Source organism: Oncorhynchus gorbuscha, unplaced genomic scaffold, assembly GCF_021184085.1.
Source record: "Oncorhynchus gorbuscha isolate QuinsamMale2020 ecotype Even-year unplaced genomic scaffold, OgorEven_v1.0 Un_scaffold_346, whole genome shotgun sequence".
NCBI lineage: Eukaryota > Metazoa > Chordata > Actinopteri > Salmoniformes > Salmonidae > Oncorhynchus > Oncorhynchus gorbuscha.
In genome coordinates, this window is record NW_025745205.1 from 676,917 (window position 1) to 700,705 (window position 23,789).

General features: G+C 41.4%; 1 protein-coding gene and 2 pseudogenes across 2 annotated transcripts; all 3 read right to left on the reverse strand.

Annotated features, from left to right (window-relative positions):
* Positions 1–2,255: 2,255 nt before the first annotated feature.
* On the reverse strand, positions 2,256–6,181 carry LOC124017875 (annotated as a pseudogene).
* A 1,046-nt stretch (positions 6,182–7,227) lies between these two features.
* LOC124017873 (Krueppel-like factor 12) lies at positions 7,228–20,890 on the reverse strand. Of its 2 annotated transcripts, none has more exons than XM_046333125.1 (5): positions 20,076–20,890; positions 19,883–19,986; positions 12,666–12,729; positions 10,486–12,489; positions 7,228–7,487 (listed from the first exon to the last, which is right to left on the reverse strand). In XM_046333125.1, exons 1-4 carry the CDS (start codon positions 20,380–20,382, stop codon positions 11,399–11,401), a joined length of 1,566 nt encoding a protein of 521 aa, XP_046189081.1. In that variant the 5' UTR covers positions 20,383–20,890; the 3' UTR covers positions 7,228–7,487; positions 10,486–11,398. The 2 variants fall into 2 exon arrangements, with proteins under 2 accessions (XP_046189081.1, XP_046189080.1); XM_046333124.1 differs by lacking the exons at positions 19,883–19,986; positions 20,076–20,890 and adding exons at positions 12,832–12,935; positions 13,026–13,477.
* LOC124017884 lies at positions 17,418–19,795 on the reverse strand (annotated as a pseudogene).
* Positions 20,891–23,789: the final 2,899 nt, after the last annotated feature.

Consider the following 23,789-nt stretch of genomic DNA (forward strand, 5'->3'; position numbering starts at 1 on the left):
TCTCAAAACTAACTGAAGCACCGCACTGAGAATGCATTCTAATTCTGAACAATGTAACAGTAGAAATATTTAAATATCTGAATATAGAATGAATAAATAGCCAATAGGATTTCAGATAGTCCTGAGTAATGGGTAAACAACTACACTGAACAAAAATATAAATGCTACATGTAAAGTGTTGGTCCCATGTTTCATGAGCTGAAATAAAAGATCCCAGAAATGTTCCATAAGCACAATTTTTCCTTTTTCTAAACGTATGTTACCCACAAATGCATATCTGTATTCCCAGCTGTGAAATCCATAGATTAGGTCCTAAAGCATTTATATGAACTGTAACTCAGTAAAATATTATAAATTGTTGCATTCATATATTTTTTTCAGTGTAAATAACATTTAGGAGATTTGATTTTACAATAAATGACACTAAATACAAAAACACTTCACTAGATGGTACCTTCACATGAAGTAATGTTGTGGGGCTTGCTTGAGCTTTTAAAGTATTTTTGTGGTAGTGGAAGCTCAAGTTTCACTTTACTATTTAAAGCAAATAGTACAATCAATTAAAATGTAGTAAAACAAATTGGTCTGATTACTTTGATAGACTACTATATAAACCTTATTTCTTTGGATTGTGGGGCAGTTAGACAAAAATGTCTAAACTACAGTAGTTGAGTGAAAACTTTGTCTTTCTTCTTCCAGTTATCTTCTGTCAGATGATGGTAACAAAAGTCTGGATCATGTGGACAACACTCGAAGGAAAGCAAAGCAACTCAATCATCCATGCTCGTGTTTCAGATAAATAAATGCATGATTTCCTTTTTGTAAAACATTGTGTAAATCAAGTTCGATTTTTGTTGAATGATGATATAATGATCAAACAGTACAACAATTGTAGGAAACTCAGAAGTCTGCTGTTCAAAGTCAGAAACTCAAATATTATTTTGTTGGCATGTTGGCAATACTGTTGTCTTGTTGGCAATATGCCGTGCATCTTTAGCCAGATGCCCCGTCGTTTTCCCTGCTGCATATCCATTCATTAATTCAAGCTTTGCTAACATGCTTGTTTCTGGCTGTGATCTGTTGTATAATGCAGTCTTGTTGAAACGAGAGAAAATAAATAATGGTTCTGCAACTTTTTTCCTTTCTGAATATGAAGACTTGCTGTTGTGGTGGAAGGAGAAACTCAAAAGGAATTAGAAACATTTAGGCTATTATTTGGGGAGGAAATATGACACAGCTAGTGTTGACAGATCTTTAAAAGTATTTTAGTGGAAGTTGAACTATGTATAATAGGTTTGTATGTAGAACTATTGTTAGCTAGCTGTAGTTGTATCTAATAAAGAAACTATTTAGGCTAACAGTGATCACCATTTCAGCTTGAATAGCAGTGACGTAGAGGACGACATCATACACTAAGTTTCTGTCTAACCTATTGGGAAAGTGTTCAGAAGTTTGAATTAAAAGAAAAGCAGAAATACATGACATTTTAGGCCGAGCCCTACCCATGCCGGTGACGTTCAGGCCCTACCAGCGCCCGATTGCTCAACACAGTAACTTCCTGTTACTTGCTTCCTGCGCTGCACCATGCGCTCCTCTGCCTGAGTATCTATAGCATTGGCTCCATAGGCGGCTCAATGATGAGACATGAGAGCTGACGTTAGTTAGCTACTTTTGGTCACTAAACTCCGACAAAGATCTCTAACTTTTGATTGATGTGCTAATTTATATATTTGTAGTTGATACCAGTTCAATCATTTGAATTTAGAATAGCCTGAACATGTGAAAGCTGGTTTGGTGTCCCTAAATTGAACGGTGCAGTTATTTTATGCAAATCTGTAGTTGATAAAGATCTTAAAGAGTGAAGTTAGGATAGCCTTAATGTTTTAAAGTTGGTCATGTAGCAAGATCATTTTGAATAGCTACCTGTGTATTCCTATGGTTCTCATTCAAACCCCATGTTCATTTCTACCAATTGTATGTGTATATATAGCATCAAATCTTTTGACAAGCAATCTAAATTTTGAATTTAGAATAGTCTGAACATATCAATGTTGGTTTGGAATTGATAATTTAAATGGTTAAAGAGGAGATACTGTAAATGTAGATTATTTAAAAAAAGGTTACCATTCTAGTACGTGGCACATTCTTACCATTAAAATGCATTGGTATCCATGGCAACGGCTTCGTTTGGGCATCTCAACGACGAGACATCTGACTTCAGTTAGCTGCTTTTCGTCACTCTAAACTCAGACAAACCGCTGTAACTTTTTATTGGTAGTAGATAATTATGTTCCGATTCCAGATTTGAATACCAGAGAAGTAGACCTCAATGTCATACCCTCTAGGTTTTTATTTAAAGTGCTGGAAATGTGGTCAAAGTTGCAGATTTGTGTCAAAAATGGTATTATTCACCATGAATGGATGTTGGAAGTCTGGGACTTGATGTCACAATAGGACCTTTAGAATGTTGAATAAAAACCATAGAAGTAAATAAGGGACAAAAAGCTTAATAGTTTAAAAAGTACAAAAGCTATATAAAGTTGTATGCAAGCACATTGGTCCTGACCGCTCTGCACGTTTAAAGTTTGAATGGCGTTTCTAGCTTAAACGGTGTTAGAGGAGTAGTATTCCAAATAATAATAATATAAAAGCATGACAAATTTAAAGTGGGGTCTCGCGCTTAGCAAACCACACTAATAATTAAATTGGTAATAGGGGTGTATGCAGTGCAGCAATCATACAGCAATAATATAATGGTTTATGTCGTCATTCACAGGAAGCTGTAACCACAATGTACTGGATTCTACTTTCAGATATTACTGGGGCTCAGGGTTTTCTTGGCTCCCAAGACTCTTTGCTCTGGCCAAACCCTGCCACTCCCTCGGACGTCAGGTTCTTGAGAGCAATGAGTCCAGATCGGAGTACCTCACAGACCTTTCACTGAATGCGAACACATCCAGGGCCATCTGATTGGTCCAGAAACCGATTGGGTTGGACCAGAGTCAGAAAACGAGTGATTAAAGATATGTTTCTAAAATTAGTCATTGGCATGGACATTTTTAATTGGTTAGAGACGATGCAATTACCAATGACTTTATTTTGTACAACACCCAGTGTCCCTTATCACCACAAACAACTTCAATGATAGCAGTCTCAGACTAAAGTATGTTGTGAACGACAGAGCAGCTGAATAATTTAGTGAGAGTCATCAGGCTAGCTCGGGATCGAGTCTTCTTCATAACTTATACATTATCTAGCCACTCTGGACCAAGCATCAAGCCAGTAAACTGAAAAAACTACCACTACAAACCGGAACTGTTCAATGTGGAAACCAATCAAACTGTTAAAAACACATCGACTCAGTTTTCATATGAAAATCCACGAGTGTGGAGCCCTTACAACTAGGACCAAGAGTTTTCCCCCTGTCTGGTCACATTCTGAGGAAAAACTACTGGCCCTGCATTTCATTACGCCCGGTAGAGTAGTGTTAAATTGCCCCTAGACACTGATGTTGGGTCAGTTTAGCATTTCTTTCTACTAATGGTAAAGGTTAAGATTGTGGGAGAGGAAGCTGATTCTAGATCTGTACCAAGGGGACACTTCACCCTGGAACACTCAGGGCAGGCCAATATCCTGTGGCCTGCCACCAGTGTGGACGAGGAGGTGCTTCTTCATGTTGCCGGACTGGGTGAAGGACTTCCCACAGTAGACACATTGAAATGGTTTCTCTCCGGTGTGCACCCTCTCATGCATCTTCAGCTGGTGGCTGTGGGAGAAGCGCTTGGTACAGTGGCTGCAGCCGTACGGTTTTCCCCTGTATGGACCCGCATATGACTCCGCAGGTGCGCCGGCTGGTGGAAGGGCTTTCCACAGAGGCTGCACCGGAGTTGCCTCTGGGCGAGTGAGACGTCAGCTGTTGTGGCTGCTTTTCTATGCCTTTCGGTGACGAAGTGGAGCCTCTGTTGAAATTCAGGAAGTGGGCTGGCTTCCCTCTTTGGGGAACCTGGTGGAGAGTAACCCTTGGGGATGAAAATCTGTTTCGTGTGGACAGTCCATGGAAATCTGACATCTTGGACCTTGATCCTACAGTTGTCCCTTGCTCTGCATGTTGAGTGTCAGGGGGACACTTTGTCTGTCCAGACTCCATTCCCCCTCTTCCTCTGTTGTCCACAAGCTGCCTGCTGTCTGAACAGATGTCTCCAGATGTCAACTCTTGGCCAGTTATGCTCCATTCTGAACTCATATCTGCCTCCACTTTAATGGGAACTGAGTCCACCATCACCACATCAGGCAGCCAGTCCAGAGAGCCTGAAGCAGACATGCAGATCCCAGAGTTACCAGGCGCCCCTCTCCTCTCTGGATGTTCAGACAGCCTTTTGGAGTCTTGCCCTAAATTGTGAGGAGCATTCACAGTTGGGTTGTCAGTCTCTTGGTTCTCTGTCCATTGGGACAGGCTGTATTCTATGGGTTGATGGTCAGTTTCCCAGGTCACACCCTCAGCAACCTGATGGTCCTGTCTTGTTCTGCTGTATTGTGACGCTGGATGCTGGAACGTCTGGTTTTCAGGTTCTATATTGAGTGAGGTGTCTGGAGCTTTTTCTCGGTTGCCCTGCTGGTCCAGATGGTCTGTGGTTTCAGTAGATGACGAAGCACCTGGTTCTGCCACAATGATCTTCTCACTGGCCAGTTGGACAATCTCTGAAATGGGGAAAAGTAAAGCACAGCATCAGCTTCCTGTAGTGGAGACTGATTATTTTTTGCCTTATTAGTTATGGGTTATGACTAAGAAGTTAATCAAATACTGCAATAAACATTGAAGGATCGGTCAAGCAACAAAGTGTAAAGTGCATAGATTAGATAAGTTTAACAAAAATACCTTCTGTTCTGCTGGTGCCATGGTTCTCCATTTTGATAAGAGGTGCCTCCTGCATATCTGCCATCTGGGTTTTGTATTCATCAGGAACATTTTATTATAAAAATATTCCCAACGCCATTGGAAATATGGGGAAATAAAATACATTTGACCATGTCTATGACAACTGACCTGCATACCCCAATCCCGGTCTGTTGCTGTGCGTCCAGAGTCTCTCCAGTTGGCTACATTCTGCGTAAAGTTGCTCCCTTCACTGTCGGCAAAACAATTCTGCACTGCACCAGAAAAGAACAACGCTCAAAAGTCATATATTTCACATGACCCATTCATTTTAACGTTTTGAAATAAGTTTAAAACCTACAATATCCAAGTCTGTCTGTTGGCTTTTCTACGAAGTTCTCTCTTGCCCTTGTCCGGGTAAAATTATCGGTGTCCACGCGTCTGTGAACTGTGCGTCGCAGGACTCCCAATTTATCTGCGTTCCGTCGAGAATTCTGGAATTTTGTCAAAACCAGCTTCCTCCGCAGGTTGTCGATTTCTTTCTGGCTATGGGAAATTTCCAACCGTAAGGCAGCATGGCCGTCATCTACAAGTTTGCAGATTTCGGCAACGGCTGCATTTGCCAAAACCTCAATGATGGAGGCTAGCTGAGCATGAAAGGCTACAGTATCGGACATCTTCTTGGCTCTATGTTAAACGCTTATGTTATAATAATTTGCATTGTTCAGTCAACGTCTTAAGACTTCACTGTTTCCAATATAAACTACGCTTCTTCACGCAACTCTTCTTGTTCCGGAAACAAGATGTCACCTACTTCCTGGATCGTTTTTCAAAATAAACGTTGATTACACACGACGTATGTTAGTTCCAACATTGCTACCGGTTGCTGTATCATATTGTAGCTGCTACTGAAAGGAATATTATATATTTTTTAAATCAGCCTTCTTTGACTTTCATTGAAGTAGTGAATTTAATCAAACACACACTTTGTCCTCCAAAAATGATTATTTTACTATTTAGTTCTACACAAAAAAACAGAATAGGCATACAATCTAAAACAAACAAGTTAGTAAAACTTAGTAAATTAAAGAGTAGGCTACGGGTTAACTTAAGCACACAATGAGAATGCACTCCAATTCTAAACAATGTAACAGTAGACAAATATATATTTGAAATGTAATACAGAATACAGTACCAGTCAATAGTTTGGACCCATCTACTCATTCCAAGGGTTTTCTTTATTTTTACTACTTTCTACATTGTAGAATAATAGTGAAGACATCAAAACTATGAAATAACACATATGGAATCATGTAGTAACCAAAAAAAGTGTTAAACAAATCAAAATATATTTTAGATTTTACATTCTTAAAAGTAGCCACCCTTTGCTTTGACAGCATTGCACACTCTTTGGCATTCTCTTAACCAGCTTCATGAGGAATGCTTTTCCAACCGTCTTGAAGGAGTTCCCACATATGCTGGGCACTCATCCCAAACCATCTCAACTGGGTTGTGGAGGCCAGGTCATCTGATGCAGCACTCTATCACTATCCTTCTTCGTCAAATAGCCTTTACACAGCCTGGAGGTGTGTTGGGTCATTGTCCTGTTGAAAAACAAATGATATCCCATCTCGTTTGCACTTATTGGGACTGGCATATCGCTGCAGAATGCTGTGGTAGCCATGCTGGTTAAGTGTGCCTTGAATTCTAAATAAATCACAGACAGTGTCACCAGCAAAGCACCCCCACACCATCACACTTCCTTCTCCATGCTTCACAGTGGGAACCACACATGCGGCGATCATCCGTTCACCTACTCTGCATCTCACAAAAAAAATTGCACATTTGGACTCATCAGAGCAAAGCACAGACTTCCCCCCAGTCATGTCCATTGATCGTGTTTCTTGGCCCAAGCAAGTCTCTTCTCATTGGTGTCTTTTAGCAGTGGCTTCTTTTCAGCAATTCGACCATGAAGGCCTGATTCAGTCTCCTCTGAACAGTTGATGTTGAGATGTTTCGAACTCTGAAGCATTTATTCTGGGCTGCAATCTGAGGTGCAGTTAACTCTAATGAACGTATCCTCTGCAGCAGAGGTAACTCTGGGTCTTCCTTTCCTGTCGTGGTCCTCATGAGAGCCAGTTTCATCATAGCGCTTGATGGTGTTTGCGACTGCACTTGAAGAAACTTTCAAAGTATTTTTTGAACCTTTATTTAACTATGCAGGTCAGTTAAAAACAAATTATTATTTACAATGACAGCCTACCCCGGCCAAACCCTTACCCAGAATACGCTGGGCCAATTGTGAGCAGCCCTATGGGACTCCCAATCACGGCCGGTTGTGACACAGCCTGGAATCAAACCAGAGTCTGTAGTGACACCTCTAGCACTGAGACACAGTGCCTAAGACCGCTGCGTCACTCTGGCGGCCCACTTGGGAATTAGTAGGTGTGTCCAAACATTTGACTGGTACTGTATATAAATAGCCAAAGGGATTTCTGATAGTCTTGAGTAATAGCTAAACACCTAAATAACATGTTGTCCTTCACAGTGACCTGTAACCAAATGTACTGGCTTCTCCTCCTTTCAGTAACTACTTGGGTTCAGGATCAGATCTCTGGAAAATAAACACATAACAGGACAAAAGATTGTCAGACAAACCAGAATGGAATACATGGAATATGAATGCACAAGTAAAGAATCTTAGGTCTATGGGACACAGACCCTTTTTGAGGTGTTTGCACAGTGTTGACATACAATGATGTTTGCAAGACTGTAACAACCAATCACAGAATGAGATTCATGACATTCCTTTATCTGGAAGGATTTTGGGGGGAAACATGGTTCATGAAACTGACCTCAGAGCATACTAACCTTCCATGTGGAGTACTTCCTGAAAACGTAATTAGTCAGCATTGTATTGAAGGTTCGACAGACCAGAAACAGGTTCCAGTTGCCTCACTTCCCCTCCACACACAACAGGATTGTTTATTGAAATATATAAATAACTCAGCAATAAAAGAAACATCCCTTTTTTCAGGACCCTGTCTTTCAAAGATAATTCGTAAAAATCAAAATAACTTCATATATCGTCATTGTAAAGGGTTTAAACACTGTTTCCCATGCTTGTTCAATGAACTATAAACAATTAATGAACATGCACCTGTGGAACGGTCGTTAAGACACTACCAGCTTACAGACGGTAGGCAATTAAGGTCACAGTTATTTAAACTTAGGACACTAGAGGCCTTTCTACTTACTCTGAAAAACACCAAAAGAAAGCTATCCAGGGTCCCTGCTCAACTGCGTGAACGTGCCTTCAGCATGCTGCAAGGAGGCATGAGGACTGCAGATGTGGCCAAGGCAATAAATTGCAATGTCCGTAATATGAGACGCCTAAGACAGCGCTACAGGGAGACAGGGCGGACAGCTGATCGTCCTCGCAGTGGTAGATCACGTGTAACAACACCTGCACAGGATCGGTACATCCGAACATCACACCTGAGGGACAGGTACAGGATGGCAAGAACAACTGGCAGAGTTAAACCAGGAACGCACAATCCCTCCATCAATAAGCTGAGAGGCTGGACTGAGGGCTTGTAGGCCTGTTAAGCTGAGAGGCTGGACTGAGGGGTAGGCCTCAGGTCCTCACCAGACATCACCGGCAACAACGTTGCCTATGGGCACAAACCCATCGTCGCTGGACCAGACAGGACTGGCAAAAAGTGCTCTTCACTGACGAGTCGCGGTTTTGTCTGACATGGGGTGATGGTCGGAATTCGCATTTATCGTTGAAGGAATGAGCGTTACACCGAGGCCTGTACTCTGGAGCGGTATCGATTTGGAGGTGGAGGGTTCATCATAGTCTGGGGCGGTGTGTCACAGCATCATCGGATTGAGCTTGTTGTCATTGCAGGCCATCTCAACGCTGTGCGTTACAGGGAAGACATCCTCCTCCCTCATGTGGTACCCTTCCTGCAGGCTCATCCTGACATGACCCTCCAGCATGACAATGCCACCAGCCATACTGCTCGTTCGTTCTGTGCATGATTTTCTGCAGGACACGAATGTCAGTGTTCTGCCATGGCCAGCAAAGAGCCATTGAGCATGTCTGTGACCTGTTGGATCGGAGGGTGAGGGCTAGGGCCATTCCCCCCCCCAGAATTGTCCAGGAACTTGCAGGTGCCTTGGTGGAAGAGTGGGTAACATCGCACAGCAAGAACTAGCAAATCGGGTGCAGTCCACGAGGAGGAGATGCACTGCAGTAGTTCATGCAGCTGGTGGCCACACCAGATACTGACTGTTGCTTTTGATTTTGACCCCCCTTTGTTCAGGGACACATTATTCCATTTCTGTTAGTCACATGTCTGTGGAACATGTTCCGTTTATGTCTCAGTTGTTGAATCTTGTTATGTTCATACAACTATTTATACATGTTAAGATTGCTGTAAAAGCAGTTGACAGTGAGAGGACCTTTCTTTTTTTGCTGAGGAGATATATATATATATATTTAACAGTGTCTTAAAGCATGATTTAGAAATAACTAACTATTAGTTTGAATTTGACATTACCCAGGACTCCTGTAAGACTCCATATTGTTTCATCTGTAGGTGCTACATGCCAATACATGGTGTCATATGAAGATAAATTGCTTGCTCTGTCATATGCATTTTGATTTCAATAACATTTCTTACATATATTTCAGAATATAGAAAAATATCAACATGAAGTGAAAAGATCCCACTTTTGATTTGGCTAATTTTTCAATATATTATTGGACATAATACACTATGGGCATATCAAAGATACAGAGTGGAATCTCTGCTACTTTTAGAGTAATAAACACATTTTTAAGCATTACCAACAGAGTGAATGTGAAAATGGATTCAAAATAGTCACCTCTGCTGTTGATTTGCAGGATGTGCAATGACACTTTAAAAAACGTTTTTTTAATTTGACCTTTATTTAACTAGGCAAGTCAGTTCAGAACAAATTCTTATTTTCAATGACGGCCTAGGAACAAAGGAGGGCTGTGATTGGTTACATTGTTAACTATGCCAAAGTATCTCTATAAAAGAAGCCATAACTTTAAAGCTAGCAGAACTTTGAATTGAATTGTACATTATGTTTGACAATATTTGTAAAAAAAAATGTTTAAAGCCTAATAAATAAAAAAACATGTACTTTTAATATTCCTTTATAAATATTCATAAATGAATGCAAGAAATGTGTTATTGCAATCAATATACTAATCAAAATACAGAGCAAGTGGTAAAGTTGTATATGACACTAAATGTTGCTTTGTAGCACCTATAACTGAAGCGTGGAATCTTAAAAAGTAATATTTGGTCAGGCCAAAATGGCATAAATATTCAAACTTCAATTAATTACGCTTTAGGATACATATGTCAAATATATCCCAAAAATCCATCCTCCAAAGGACCATTCTATGGATTCTAATTATGTGACTAAATATCTCAGCAACGTTGAATAGAAAAGTGTTTTCCTAGGCAGAATATGATGGGAAGGGTAGAGGGGTATCAAGATGGCTTTATCGAACTCTAGAAATCCAACCATGTTAAACCCTGTATAAACAACAAACATTGACAGCTTACCATTCCAGTCAGCACTCTCTCTCTCTCCTTGTAACTGCTGGGTCGCCAGGTTCGTTTCCAGGGCAAGGAGTGTGCTGGCGTCTGGGAACCCTGCGCCTTCCTCCTCCTCATCCCTGCGTCCAAGTACGAACAGAGACGAGCAACAAACAACAGGCCTTGCTCGCCCAGGCACCTGTCCAGTGCTTCCGGAACTCTGTTCACAATGATATAAAATCTATCTACATCGTTACAGTCTATCAGTCTGATAGGGAATCTGTCTTATTGACAGGTTAATGGAAATGTAGTCTTAATTATTGTGCTTTGGTTCCCCACTGCACAAATAAAAATTCATAAGGATGTAGCCAAGCGGTTAAGAGCGTTGAGCCAATAACTGAAAGGCCGCAGGTTGGAATCACCTAGCCGACAAGCTGAAAAATCTGTCAATGTGCCCTTGAGCACAGCACTTAACCCTAAATGCTCTTGTTGCTATGAATAAGAGTGTCTGCTAACTGACTAAAATACATTTAAAATCTTCACCTGTAATAACTTATACATGATCAATCCACGTTGGACCAAGCATCAAGCCAGTTGACCTGAAAACACGACCACTACACACAGAGGGAAGCGGTCAATGAGGAAACCATTCAAAGTGAAAAACACATGGACCCAGTATTCATATATAAACCACAGTAGTGTTGAGACATTCCATTTACAACTAGGGCCAGGAGTTTTTCCCTGGCCTGGTCACGTGGTGAGGAAAAACTCCAGGCCCTGCCTATCATTACACTGGGAGGAGTAGTGTGAAGTTGCCCTTAGATGCTGATGTTGGGTCAGTTTAAAGAATTTAAAAAATCCACTAATGGTCAAGGTTAAGATTGTGGGAGAGGAAGCTGATCCTAGATCTGTATCTAGTCTGAACTATAGCCTGGAACACTCAGGGCAGCCCAACGTCCTGTGGCCTGCCGCCAGTGTGGACGAGGAGGTGCTTCTTCATGTGACAGGACTGAGTGAAGCACTTCCCACAGTAGACACATTGAAACGGTTTCTCTCCGGTGTGCACCCTCTCATGCCTCTTTAGCTGGTGGCTGTGGGAGAAGCGCTTGGTGCAGTGGCTGCAGCCGTACGGTTTCTCCCCTGTATGGACCCGCATGTGCCTGCTTAGGTACGCCTGGGGGAAGGGCTTCCCGCAGAGGCTGCACCGGAGATATCTCTTGCTGGAGTGAGACGTCAGCTGTTGCGGCTGCTTTTCTATGCCTTTCGATGAAGAAGTGGAGCCTCTGTTGAAATTTGGGAAGGGGGCTGGCTTCCCTCTTTGGGGAACCTGTTGGAGAGTAACCCTTGGGGATGAAAAGCTGTTTCGGTTGGACAGTCCATTGAAATCTGGCATCTTGGACCTTGATCCTACAGTTGTCCCTTGTTCTGCATGTTGAGTGTCAGGGGGACACTTTGTCTGTCCAGACTCCATTCCCACTCTTCCTCTGTTGTCCACAAGCTGCCTGCTGTCTGAACAGATGTCTCCAGATGTCAACTCTTGGCCAGTTATGCTCCATTCTGAACTCATATCTGCCTCCACTTTAATGGGAACTGAGTCCACCATCACCACATCAGGCAGCCAGTCCAGAGAGCCTGAAGCAGACATGTAGACCCCAGAGTTACCTGGCGCCCCTCTCCTCTCTGGATGTTCAGACAGCCTCTTGGAGTCTGGCCCTGCATTGTGAGGAGCATTCACAGTTGGGTTGTCAGTCTCTTGGTTCTCTGTCCATTGGGACAGGCTGTATTCTATGGGTTGATGGTCAGTTTCCCAGGTCACACCCTCAGCAACCTGATGGTCCTGTCTTGTTCTGCTGTATTGTGATGCTGGATGCTGGAACGTCTGGTTGTCAGGTTCTATATTGAGTGAGGTGTCTGGAGCTCTGTGTCTGTTGCCCTGCTGGTCCAGATGGTCTGTGGGTTCAGTAGATGATGAAGAACCTGGTTCTGCCACAATGATCTTCTCACTGCTCTCACTGACTGGTTGGACAATCTCTGAAATGGGTCAACGTAAAGCACAGCATCAGCTTCCTGTAGTGGAGACGTTTTCTTCTTTGCCTTATTTATTGGTTATGAGTTATGAAGTTAATAAAATACTGAAATAAACATTGACAACTTTACTGAACATGTACATTGCATAGGGTTGGATTAGTTTCAACAACAACAAATACCTTCTATTGTACTGGTGTCAAGGTTCTCCATTTTGACACAAGTTTCCTCTTGCATATCTGCCATCTGTGTTTTGTATTCATCAGAAACCTTTAATTAATAACATATCCACAACAGCACTTGAAATATGATTAAACAATAATACATTTGACCATGTCTATAACTGACCTGCATGCCCCCATTATGGTCTGTCGCTGTGCGTCCTGCGTCTGTCCAGGTAGTGACATCCTGCATGAAGTTGCCTTCTTCAATGTCGTCAAAACGATTCTTCACTGCACCAAACAAGAGAAACCCTCGTAAACGTTATAGATTCTACATTACCAACCATTTTTAAAAGTGTTTAAATAAGGTAAACAACCTACAATATCCAAGTCTGCCTGTCGACTTCACTACAAAGCTCCCTCTTCCCCGGGCAACATGATTAGTGTCCACGTGCCTGTGAACTGTGCGTCGCAGGGCTCCAAATCTATCTGCGCTCCGTCGAGAAGTCTGACATTTAGTCAAAACCAGCTTCCTCCGCAAGTTCTCAATTTCTTTCTGGCTATGGGAAATTTCCAAACGTAAAGCAGCATGGCCGTCATCTACAAGTTTGCAAATTTCGGCAACGGCTGCATTCGCCAATACCTCGACGATGGAGGCTAGCTGAGCATGAAATGCGACAGTATCGGACATGTCCTTAGCACTATGTTTATGTTAAGCACTTATGTTATAGTAATTTGCATTGCAGTGTAAAGTCAACGTCTTCAGACTACACAGTTCACACCATAGAGCATTGAACACAATTGTAGTTGTTTTTGTTCTGCTACTTCCTGGATCGTTCTTCAAAATAAAAAGAGTTTGCTTTTCAAAATAAAGGTTGGTCACACACACACACACACACACACACGATTTACCTTAGTTCAATCTTCCAACATTGCCACCTGCTGCTGTATCATATTGTTGCTGCTATTAAAAGGAATCAAATTGTTTACCAAATTATAATTTGCCTTTCAATTAAGTGAATAAAAACATAACAAGCACACGTCGTCCTTCAACAATTTTACTAATAAGTTAAAGTAAAAAAAGATAGACTCAGCATACAACCTGAATTTAAAAGGAATAAATGTACTCCTTCAGTTAAAAATAAGTCAATCAAGAGAGAAAGCTAAGGGTTAGTAGTCTCCAAACTAACTGAAGCACCACACTGAGAATGCATTCTAATTCTGAACAATGTAACAGTAGAAATAACAATCTGACTAGATATAAATATTTTTTTATATAAATTACAAATCTGTATAAAGAAATTACTAACTAGATGGTAACTTTACATGAAGTAAAGTTCTGGGGCTTGCTTTAGCTCCTTAAAGTGGAAGAAGTTGAACCAGTTTACTTTACTATTTAAAGCAAAGCATTTACTTTAAATAGTGCATTCGGAAAGTATTCAGACCCCTTGACTTTTATCACATTCTGTTACTTTACAGCCTTATTCTACAATGGATTAAATAGTCCCCTGCCCCCCTCAATCTACACACAATACCCCATAATGAAAAAGAAAAAATAGGTTTTTAGAAAATGTTGCAAAAAAATAATGAATAAAACTGAAATATGACATTTACATAAGTATTCAGACCATCACTCAGTACTTTATTGAAGCACTTATGGCAGTGATTACAGCCTCGAGTCTTCTTGGGTATGACGCTACAAGCTTGGCACACCTGTATTTGGAGAGTTTCTCCCATTCTTCTCTGCAGATCCTCTCAAGCTCTGTCAGGTTGGATGGGGAGCGTCACTGCACAGCTATTTTCCAAGTCTCTTCAGAGATCGATCGGGTTCAAGTCCGGGCTCTGGCTGGGCCACTCAAGGACATTCAGAGACTGCTCCCATAGCCACTCCTGCGTTGTCTTGGCTGTGTGCTTAGAGTCATTTTCCTGTTGGAAGCTGAACCTTCACCCTCTGTCTGAGGTCCTGAGCACTCTGGAGAAAGTTTTCATCAAGGACCTCTCTGTACTTTGCTCCATTCAGCTTTCCCTCGATCCAGACTAGTCTCACAGTCTCTGCCACTGAAAAACTTCCCCAAAGCATGATGCTGCCACCACCATGCTTCACCGTAGGGAGGGTGCCAGGTTTCCTCCAGACGTGACACTTGGCATTCAGGACAAAGAGTTCAATCTTGGTTTCATCAGACCAGATAATCTTGTTTCTCATGGTCTAAGAGACTTTAGGTGCCTTTTGGTTTACTCCAAGCGGGCTATCATGTGCATTTTACTAAGAAGTGGCTTATGTCCGTCCACTGTACCCTAAAGACCTGATTGGTGGAGTGCTGCAGAGATGGTTGTCCTTCTGGAAGGTACTCCCATCTCCACAGAGGAACTCTAGAGCTCTGTTAGAGTGCCCATCCGGCTCTTGGTCACCTCCCTGACCAAGGCCCTTCTCCCCGATTGCTCAGTTTTGCCGGGCGACCAAGAAGAAGAGTCTTGGTGGTTCTAAACTATTTCAATTTAAGTATGATGGGGTCAATGTGTTCTTGTGGACCTTCACAGTGCTGCAGAATTTTTTGGTACCTTTCCCCAGATCTGTGCCTCGACACAATTCCTTCAACCTCATGGCTTGGTTTTTGCTCTGACATGGACTGTCAACTGTGGGACCTTATAGACAGGTGTGTGCCTTTGCAAATCATGTCCAATCAATTGAATTTACCACAGGTGGACTACAATCAAGTTGTAGAAATATATCGAGAATCAATGGAAACAGGGTGCAACTGAGCTCAATTTCTAGTCTCATAGCAACGGGTCTGATTACTTATGTAAATTAGGTATTTTTTTAAATGTTTTATACATTTGCAAACATTTCTAAAATCCTGTTTTCACTTTGTCATTATAGTGTAGTGTGTAGATTGAAAAAATAATAATTTAATCCATTTTAGAATAAGGTTGTAACGTAACAATGTGGAAAAAGGGAAGGGGTCTGAATACTTTCTGAATGCACTGTAGTCAAGTTATATTAGGTAAAACAATTGGTCTGATTACTTTGACAGACTACTATATCAACCTTATTGCTTTGGATTGTAGGGCAGTAAGATCACAATGTCTAAACTACAGTTGAGTGTGAAAACTGAAAGAAGAAAGACATAGGACATAGATCTGTCAGATGATGGTAATAAAAGGCTGGATTATGTAGACAACACTCGTAGGAAAGCAAAGCAACTCAATCCATGCTGGGGGTTTCAGATAAATAGATGCATTTGGTAAAAATGTCAATAAAGTTTGATTTTTGTTTGATGATGTAATGATCAAACAGTAGAGTATTCATAGGTCTGTTGTTCAAAGTGAGATAGAAAATGAAGACTTTCTGTTGTGGTGGAAGGGAGAAACTCATAAGGAATTAGAAACATTTAGGCTATTATTTGGGAAGGGAAATATGATGGTGCATCTAGTGATGACATCTTTTTAAAAGTATTTTAGTGGTAGTTGAACTATTTGAATGAAAAGAAAAGCAGGGGCATGACATTTTAGGCCGAGCCCTACCCATGCTGGTGACGCTCAGGACCTACCCTATCGTAGCCCGATTTCTCAACACAAAATAAGAAACACAGTAACTTCCTCCATTAGTATCAGTAGCTAATCTCGGTTTGTCCCTTGCTTCCTGCACTGCCCCATGCTCTCCTCTGCATGTGTGAGTACCGATAGCAACAGCTACATTTGGGCTGCTCAATGACGAGACAAGAGAGCTGTTAGCTAGCTACTTTTCGTCACTCTAAACTCCGACAACTGCTGTACGCTTTTATGGATATGCTAATTTATGCACATTTGTAGTTATAGTTTTTAAATGTTTTAAATATTTTTTTAGTTAAGATGGCCTCAACATGTGAAAATTGGTTTGGTGTCTCTAACTTGGAACAGTTCAATAGTTCCTTTTACAGAGAATTTTATGCAAATGTAGTTATAGTCCATCAGTTTTAAAGCATTTTAAGGGTAGGATAGCCGAATGTTTTAAAGTTTGGTCTTGTAGCTTAATTGGCCAAGGTGCCAGACTGTTTTGAATATCTACCTCTGTATTCCTATAGTTCTCATCCAAACCCATGTTCATTTATGAAACATTTTATTGGTTATAGTTTTAAAAGTATATACAGTACCAGTCAAAAGTTTGGACACACCTACTCATTCAAGGGTTTCTTTATTTTTTACTATTTTTTACATTATAGAATAATAGTGAAGACATCAAAACTATGAATTAACATATGGAATCATGTAGTAATTTAAAAAAAGAGTTCATATAAAATATCCTTTATATTCTTCAAAGCAGCCACTCTTTGCCTTGATGACAGCTTTCTCAGGATGGTACGGAAGGTTCCGCTACCAGAGACAGGTTCCAGCAGCCTCTCTTCCCATCCACACGCAGCATATCCCAGAAGATCCACACCAGCGACTCCAGAGGAAGCTGCAAAGAAAGTTAATTCAGTGGTTTCCATATTTTATAGTTCAGGTGCTAGTCCGGAACAATCAGTTTGGCCGCTAAGCAGTGGTATGTATGTATGTTTTATATATATATAGAGAGAGGAAAGTCACCTAAGCTGCATGTCCAAGTCTAGAAGACATTTATATTAATCTATTATATGAATTTATCACAAAAAATAATTAGCATCATGTATGGATAATCAAAAACAATGAGTGAACGGTTTCAAATCTGATATTATGAAAGTAGGAAGGTGATGTTCTGCCTGTTCTAGGTTAGATAAACCAACAGGTACTGTTACTTACCTCCAGGAGATGAAGTTTCCCAGACCATGGTACCTCTGGGGATTCTGAGAGTAAAGAAGAGGTGAGTGAGTAGCTTTGTTCGAGAGTACTGGTGCACATCCTAACTGGTTTAGCTTACTCGAAACACATCAGGATGGAAAAGAATAAATCAAGAGAGAATTCTGATTGAATGGATTCTAATTCTATTCATTCTAATTCTGGGACTCAAAAACAAATTGCCACTTTGAATAGGTTTTCCTAGGCTGAATATTATGGAAAGTGTAAAGTGATATCAAGATAGTTCTATAAAGCCGCCGATAAATCTAACCATAATAAACCCTCTATAAAGTCAACCATTGACAGCCTACCATTCCAGGTCAGCACTCTCGCCTTGCACGTGCTGGGTCGCCAGATCTGTTTCAAGGGCCAGGAGTGTGCTGGCACCCAGGGAACCTGTGGCTCTTCTCTTCTGCCATGTCGATGTCCAGAAAGTGACAGTCATCGTCACACTCTTCCCTGCACCCTCCTCCTCCCTATGTCCAGGTACGAGATGAGCCGAGCAATGCGTTCTCGACCACCAACAGGCCTAGCTCACCCAGACACCTGTCCAGAGCTTCTTTGTTAATTGCTGTTCTTTGGTTTACCACTGCACCAATACAAATTCATAAGGATGTTTAAAATCTTCACCTGTAATAACTTATACATTATCAATCCACTCCGGACCAAGCATCAAGACAGCTGACCTGAAAACACTACCACTACACACCGATGGTAGTGTTCAATGTGGTAAATATCCAAACTGTTAAAAACAAAGACCCAGTATGCATATTAAAACACAGTAGTGTTGAGCTATTCCCCTTACAACTAGGGCCAGGAGTTTTTCCCTGGTCTGGTCACGTGGTGAGGAAAAACTCCTGGCCTTGCCTATAATTACACCAGGCGGAGTAGTGTGAAGTTGCCCCTACACACTGATCTTGGGTCAGTTTTAGATGTTTTCCTACTAATGGTTAAGGTTAGGATTGGAGAAGAGGAAGCTGATCCTAGATCTGTACCAAGGGAAAATTTCACCCTGGAACACTCAGGGCAGCACAGTGTCCTGTGGCCTGCCACCAGTGTGGACGAGGAGGTGCCTCTTCATGTGACTAGACTGGGTGAAGCACTTCCCGCAGTAGACACAGTGAAATGGTTTCTCTCCGGTGTGGACTCTCTCATGCATCTTCAACTGGTGCCTGTGGGAGAAGCGCTTTGTGCAGTGGCTGCAGCCGTACGGTTTCTCCCCCGTATGGACCCGCATATGACTCCGCAGTTGCGCCGGCTGAGGGAAAGGCTTTCCACAGAGGCTGCACCGGAGTTGCCTCTTGGGCGAGTGAGATGTTAGCTGTTGCCCCTGCTTTTCTTTGCCTTTCGATGAAAAATTGTAGCCTCTGTTGAAATTCAGGAAGGGGGCTGGCTTCCCTCTTTGGGGAACCTGGAGGAGAGTAACACTTGGAGATGAAAAGCTGTTTTGGGTGGACAGTCCGTTGAAATCTGGCAACTTGGACCTTGGTCCTACATTTGTCCCTTGTTCTGCATGTTGAGTGTCAGGGGACATGTCTGTCCAGACTCCATTCCCCCTCTTCCTCTGTTGTCCACAAGCTGCCTGCTGTCTGAACAGACCTCTCCAGATGTCAACTCTTGGCCAGTTATGCTCCATTCTGAACTCATATCTGCCTCCACTTTAATGGGAACTGAGTCCACCATCACCACATCAGGCAGCCAGTCCAGAGAGCCTGAAGCAGACATGCAGACCCCAGAGTTACCAGGCGCCCCTCTCCTCCCTGGATGTTCAGACAGCCTCTTGGAGTCTTGCCCGGAATTCTGAGGAGCTTTCACAGTTGGGTTGTCAGTCTCTTGGTTCTCTGTCCAATGGGACAGGCTGTATTCTATGGGTTGATGGTCAGTTTCCCAGGTCACACCCTCAGCAACCTGATGGTCCTGTCTTGTTCTGCTGTATTGTGATGCTGGATGCTGGAACGTCTGGTTTTCAGGTTCTATATTGAGTGAGGTGTCTGGAGCTCTGTGTCTGTTGCCCTGCTGGTCCAGGTCTGTGGGTTCAGTAGATGATGAAGAACCTGGTTCTGCCACAATGATCTTCTCACTGCTCTCACTGACTGGTTGGACAATCTCTGAAATGGGTCAACGTAAAGCACAGCATCAGCTTCCTGTAGTGAAGACGGATTATTTTTTTGCCTTATTTATTAGTTATGGCTTATGACTAAGAAGTTTATCAAATACTGCAATAAAGGCTTTACTCAACAATGTGTAAATGGCATAGATTTGATTAGTTGCATAAAATGACCTTCTGTTCTGCTTGAGCCAAGGTTCTCCATTTTGATAAGAGGTGACTCTTGCATATCTGCCATCTGTTTTGTTATCATCAGAAACATTTGATTAGAAAAATATCCCCGACACCATTTGAAATGAGAAAACAAATCATCAATTTGACCATGTCTATGACAACTGACCTGCATGCTCCCATCCGGGTCTGTCGCTGTGCGTCTTGCGTCATTCCAGTTCGTGACATCCTTTGTGAAGTTGTCCCCTTCACTGTTGGAACAACGATTCTCCACTGCACCAGAAAAAATAAACCATCATAAATGTTATATATTCTACATTACAAATGATTTTGAACGTGTTTCAATAAGGTAAAAAACATACAATATCCATGTCTGCCTGATGACTTTCCAACAAAGCTCGCTCTTGCTCGGGCAACAAGATCGGTGTCGCGCCTGTGAACTGTGCGTCGCAGGGCTCCGAATTTCTCTGTGCCCCGTTGAGAACTCTGGTATTTTGTCAAAAGCAGCTTCCTCCGCAGGTTATCAATTTCTTTCTGGCTATGGGAAATTTCCATACGTAAGGCAGCATGGCCATCATCTACAAGTTTACAGATTTCGGCAACCGCTGCATTCGCCAAAACCTCAATTATCGAAGCTAGCTGAGCATGAAAGGCGACGCTATCGCACATGTCTTTGGAACTATGTAAATATTCAATAATGATGTTATAGTAATTTGCAGTATTCAGTCAATGTTTTGAGAATTTAAAGTTCACAATGTTGACGGTATACTACAAACACAGAAATTAATTCCGGAAACAAAACTAGGGCTACTTCCTGAACTGTTTTTCAAAATAAAAGGTTGGTTTTTAAAATAAAAAATTGGTTACACACACGACTTGTTAGTTCTACCTGTCAACGTTGCCACCCGCTGCTTTATCATGTTGTTGGTGCTACTAAAATGAATCGAATGTTTTGAAAATCCGCCTTCCTTGTCCTCCAAAAAATTATTTCACTATTAAGTTCAAATACAAAAATATAGAATCCGCAAACAACCTGAATTTAAAGAGAATACATATATTTATTCGGTTAAAAATAAGTAAATAAAAGCTAAGGTTTAGTAGTCTCAAAACGAACTGAAGCACCGCACTGAGAAAGCACACATGTTAATCTGTAAATATAATGGATAAATAGCCAATGGGATTCCTAGCTAACAACATTTCATTGTTTGTTTTTACAAATTAGAATATTGTAAATGGAAAAAAAAACATTGCTAACTTTACATTAAGTAAAGTTGTGGGGCTTTCTTTAGCTCTAAAAGTATTTTGTGGTAGTGGAAGTAGTATAAAACCTTAACTATTTATATAGTAATAGTTAAATGTTTTAAATCATTTCAAGTTACAATGGCCTTAACATGTCAAAGTTGGTTTGGTCTATCTTGAACGTTTCAATAGTTTACTGTTGGTGAGTTATTTTATGCTAATTTCTGCAAATTGATATAGTTATAGGCAATAACAGTTTAAAATAATTTTAAATTAGGAAAGCCTGAACATTTTAATGTTGGTCTGGTAGTTTAATTGGCCAAGGAGCAAGACCGTTTTCAATAGCTACCTCTGTATTCCTATGGTCCTCATTCAAACCGATGTTAATTTAATGCAAATTGTAAATGGTTATGGTTAAAAAAGTATATAAGAAGAAAAAAATATTTTGACGAGCAATCTAAGTATGGTCAGATCGAACCTGTCAACGTTGGTTTGGAGTTGATAGCTTAAAATGGTGAAAAAGGAGGTCTAAACAAAAACAAAAAACATTTTTTTTGTCCATTCTAGTCTATGGCCCATTTTTCTGCAATTGAAATGCATTGGTATCCATAGCAACAAAGCTGCTGAAGGATGAGACAAACAGCTGTATCTTTTGATTGGTAGTAGATAATTATGTTCTCATTCCAGATTTAAATACCAGAGAAGTAGACCTCAATGTCATACCCTCTAGGTTTTTATCTAAAGTGCTGGAAATGTGGTCAAAGTTGCCGATTTGTGTCAAAAGTTGCATTCTTCACCGTGAATGGATGTTGGAAGTCTGGGAGTTGATGTCACATGTCACAATAGGACCTTTAGAATGTTGAATAAAAACTAAGAAAGTTAATAAAGGCCTAAAAGCGTAGTAGTTTAAAAAGTACAAAAGGGGCACCCGAGAGGTGCAGTGGTCAAAGGCACTGCAGCTCAGTGCAAGAGGCGTCACTACAGACACCCTGGTTGGAATCCAGGTTGTATCACAACCGGCCATGATTGGGAGTCCAATAGGGCGGCGCACAATTGTCCCAGCGTCGTCCGGGTTTGGCCTGTGCAGGCCGTCATTGTAAATAAGAATTTGTTCTTATCGGATTTGCACATTTAAATAAAGGTTAAATAAAAAATAATTTAAAGAGTTCTATGCATGCACACTGGTCCTAACCTCGCAGCACATTTAAAGTTTGAATGACGTTTCTAGCTTAATTAAAAGGTGTAAGAGGAGTAGCCTTCCAAATAATAATAAAATTAAGTATGACAAATATTTAAAGTGGGGTCTCTTCCATCACAAGCCCCCTTTCATAATCACATTGGTAATAGGGCTGTATGCAGCGCAGCGATTATGTAATGGTTTATATCGTCATTTAAAGTAACCTGCAACCACAAAATACTGGCTTCACCTACTCTCAGATACTACTGGTGCTCAGGGTTTTCCTGGCTATCAAGGCTACTTGCTCCTGCCAAACTCTACGCCACGCCCACGGATGTCAGTTTTTCTCCGCAATGAGTCTGGATCTGAGTACCTCTCCGAACATTCACCACCGAATGCAAACGCATCTGGGTCTGTCTGATTGGTCCAGAAACCGATGGGTTGGGCCAGAGCCAGAACACACTGGATTAAAACTATGGTTAGAACATATTTTATTGGCTTGAATAATCTGATTGATTCAAGACGATCCAATCGCTGATAACTTTATTTTATACAACAGCCCTTCTGTAGCTCAGTTGGTAGAGCATGGCGCTTGTAACGCCAGGGTAGTGGGTTCGATTCCCGGGACCACCCATACGTAGAATGTATGCACACATGACTGTAAGTCGCTTTGGATAAAAGCGTCCGCTAAATGGCATATATTATTATTATTATTAGTGCCCCCCATCACCACAAACAACTTCAATGATGGCAGTCTCAGACTAAAGTATGTGGTGAACGACAGCAGCTGAAGAATTTAGTGTGAGTCCTCAGGCTAGCTCAGGATCAGATCTCTGTAAAATGAACAAATTGTCAGACAAGCCAGAAATAGAAATAATGGAATACGAATGCACAAGTAAATTATATAAAACCTATGGGACACAGACATGAGGTGTTTGTGCGCAGTGTTGACATACAATAATGTTTGTAACAATGTAGCGACCCACATTTTTTGGGGGGAAAGGTATGGTATAAATAATGAAATTCTCCTCAGAGTACTGCATGACATTGAATCGATGAGTTACTATCCCAAAAAATTGCTTGTGTCCCATAATATTTTATACTAACTTTCACTATGGAGTACTTACTAAGGATTTCATTTCTCAGGATGGTGTAGAAGGTTCCAAAGACCAGAGAGCCTCTCTTCCTGTCCACATGCAACACATCCTGGAAGATCCACTCCCTAAGCAGTGGTGTTAAATATATAAAAAAGAATAGTAAAGCTACATTTCAAACTGTAGAGTATAAACTCAGCAAAAAAATAAACGTCCTCTCACTGTCAACTGCGTTTTCAGCAAATGTTTAAATATTTGAATGAACATAAGATTCAACAACTGAGACATAAACTGAACAAGTTCCACAGACATGTGACTAACAGAAATGGAATAATGTGTCCTTGAAAAAAAGTAAGTGTCAGTATCAGGTGTGGCCACCAGCTGCATTAAGTACTGCAGTGCATCTCCTCCTCATGGACTGCACGAGATTTGCCAGTTCTTGCTGTGAGATGTTACCCCACTCTTCCACCAAGGCACCTTCAAGTTCTCAGACATTTCTGGAGGGAATGGCCCTAGCCCTCACCCTCCGATCCAACAGGTCCCAGACCTGCTCAATTGGATTGAGA

Bases quoted from the DNA above. Each gene is read 5' to 3' on its own strand.
- LOC124017873 (XM_046333124.1), bottom strand. From the start codon at position 13,335: ATGTCCGATACTGTCGCATTTCATGCTCAGCTAGCCTCCATCGTCGAG. The intron at 12,936-13,025 runs GTAGGTTGTTTA...TGTTTGGTGCAG, and splicing joins GACAGGCAGACTTGGATATT to TGAAGAATCGTTTTGACGAC. The intron at 12,490-12,665 runs GTATTTGTTGTT...GACCCATTTCAG, and splicing joins TGACACCAGTACAATAGAAG to AGATTGTCCAACCAGTCAGT.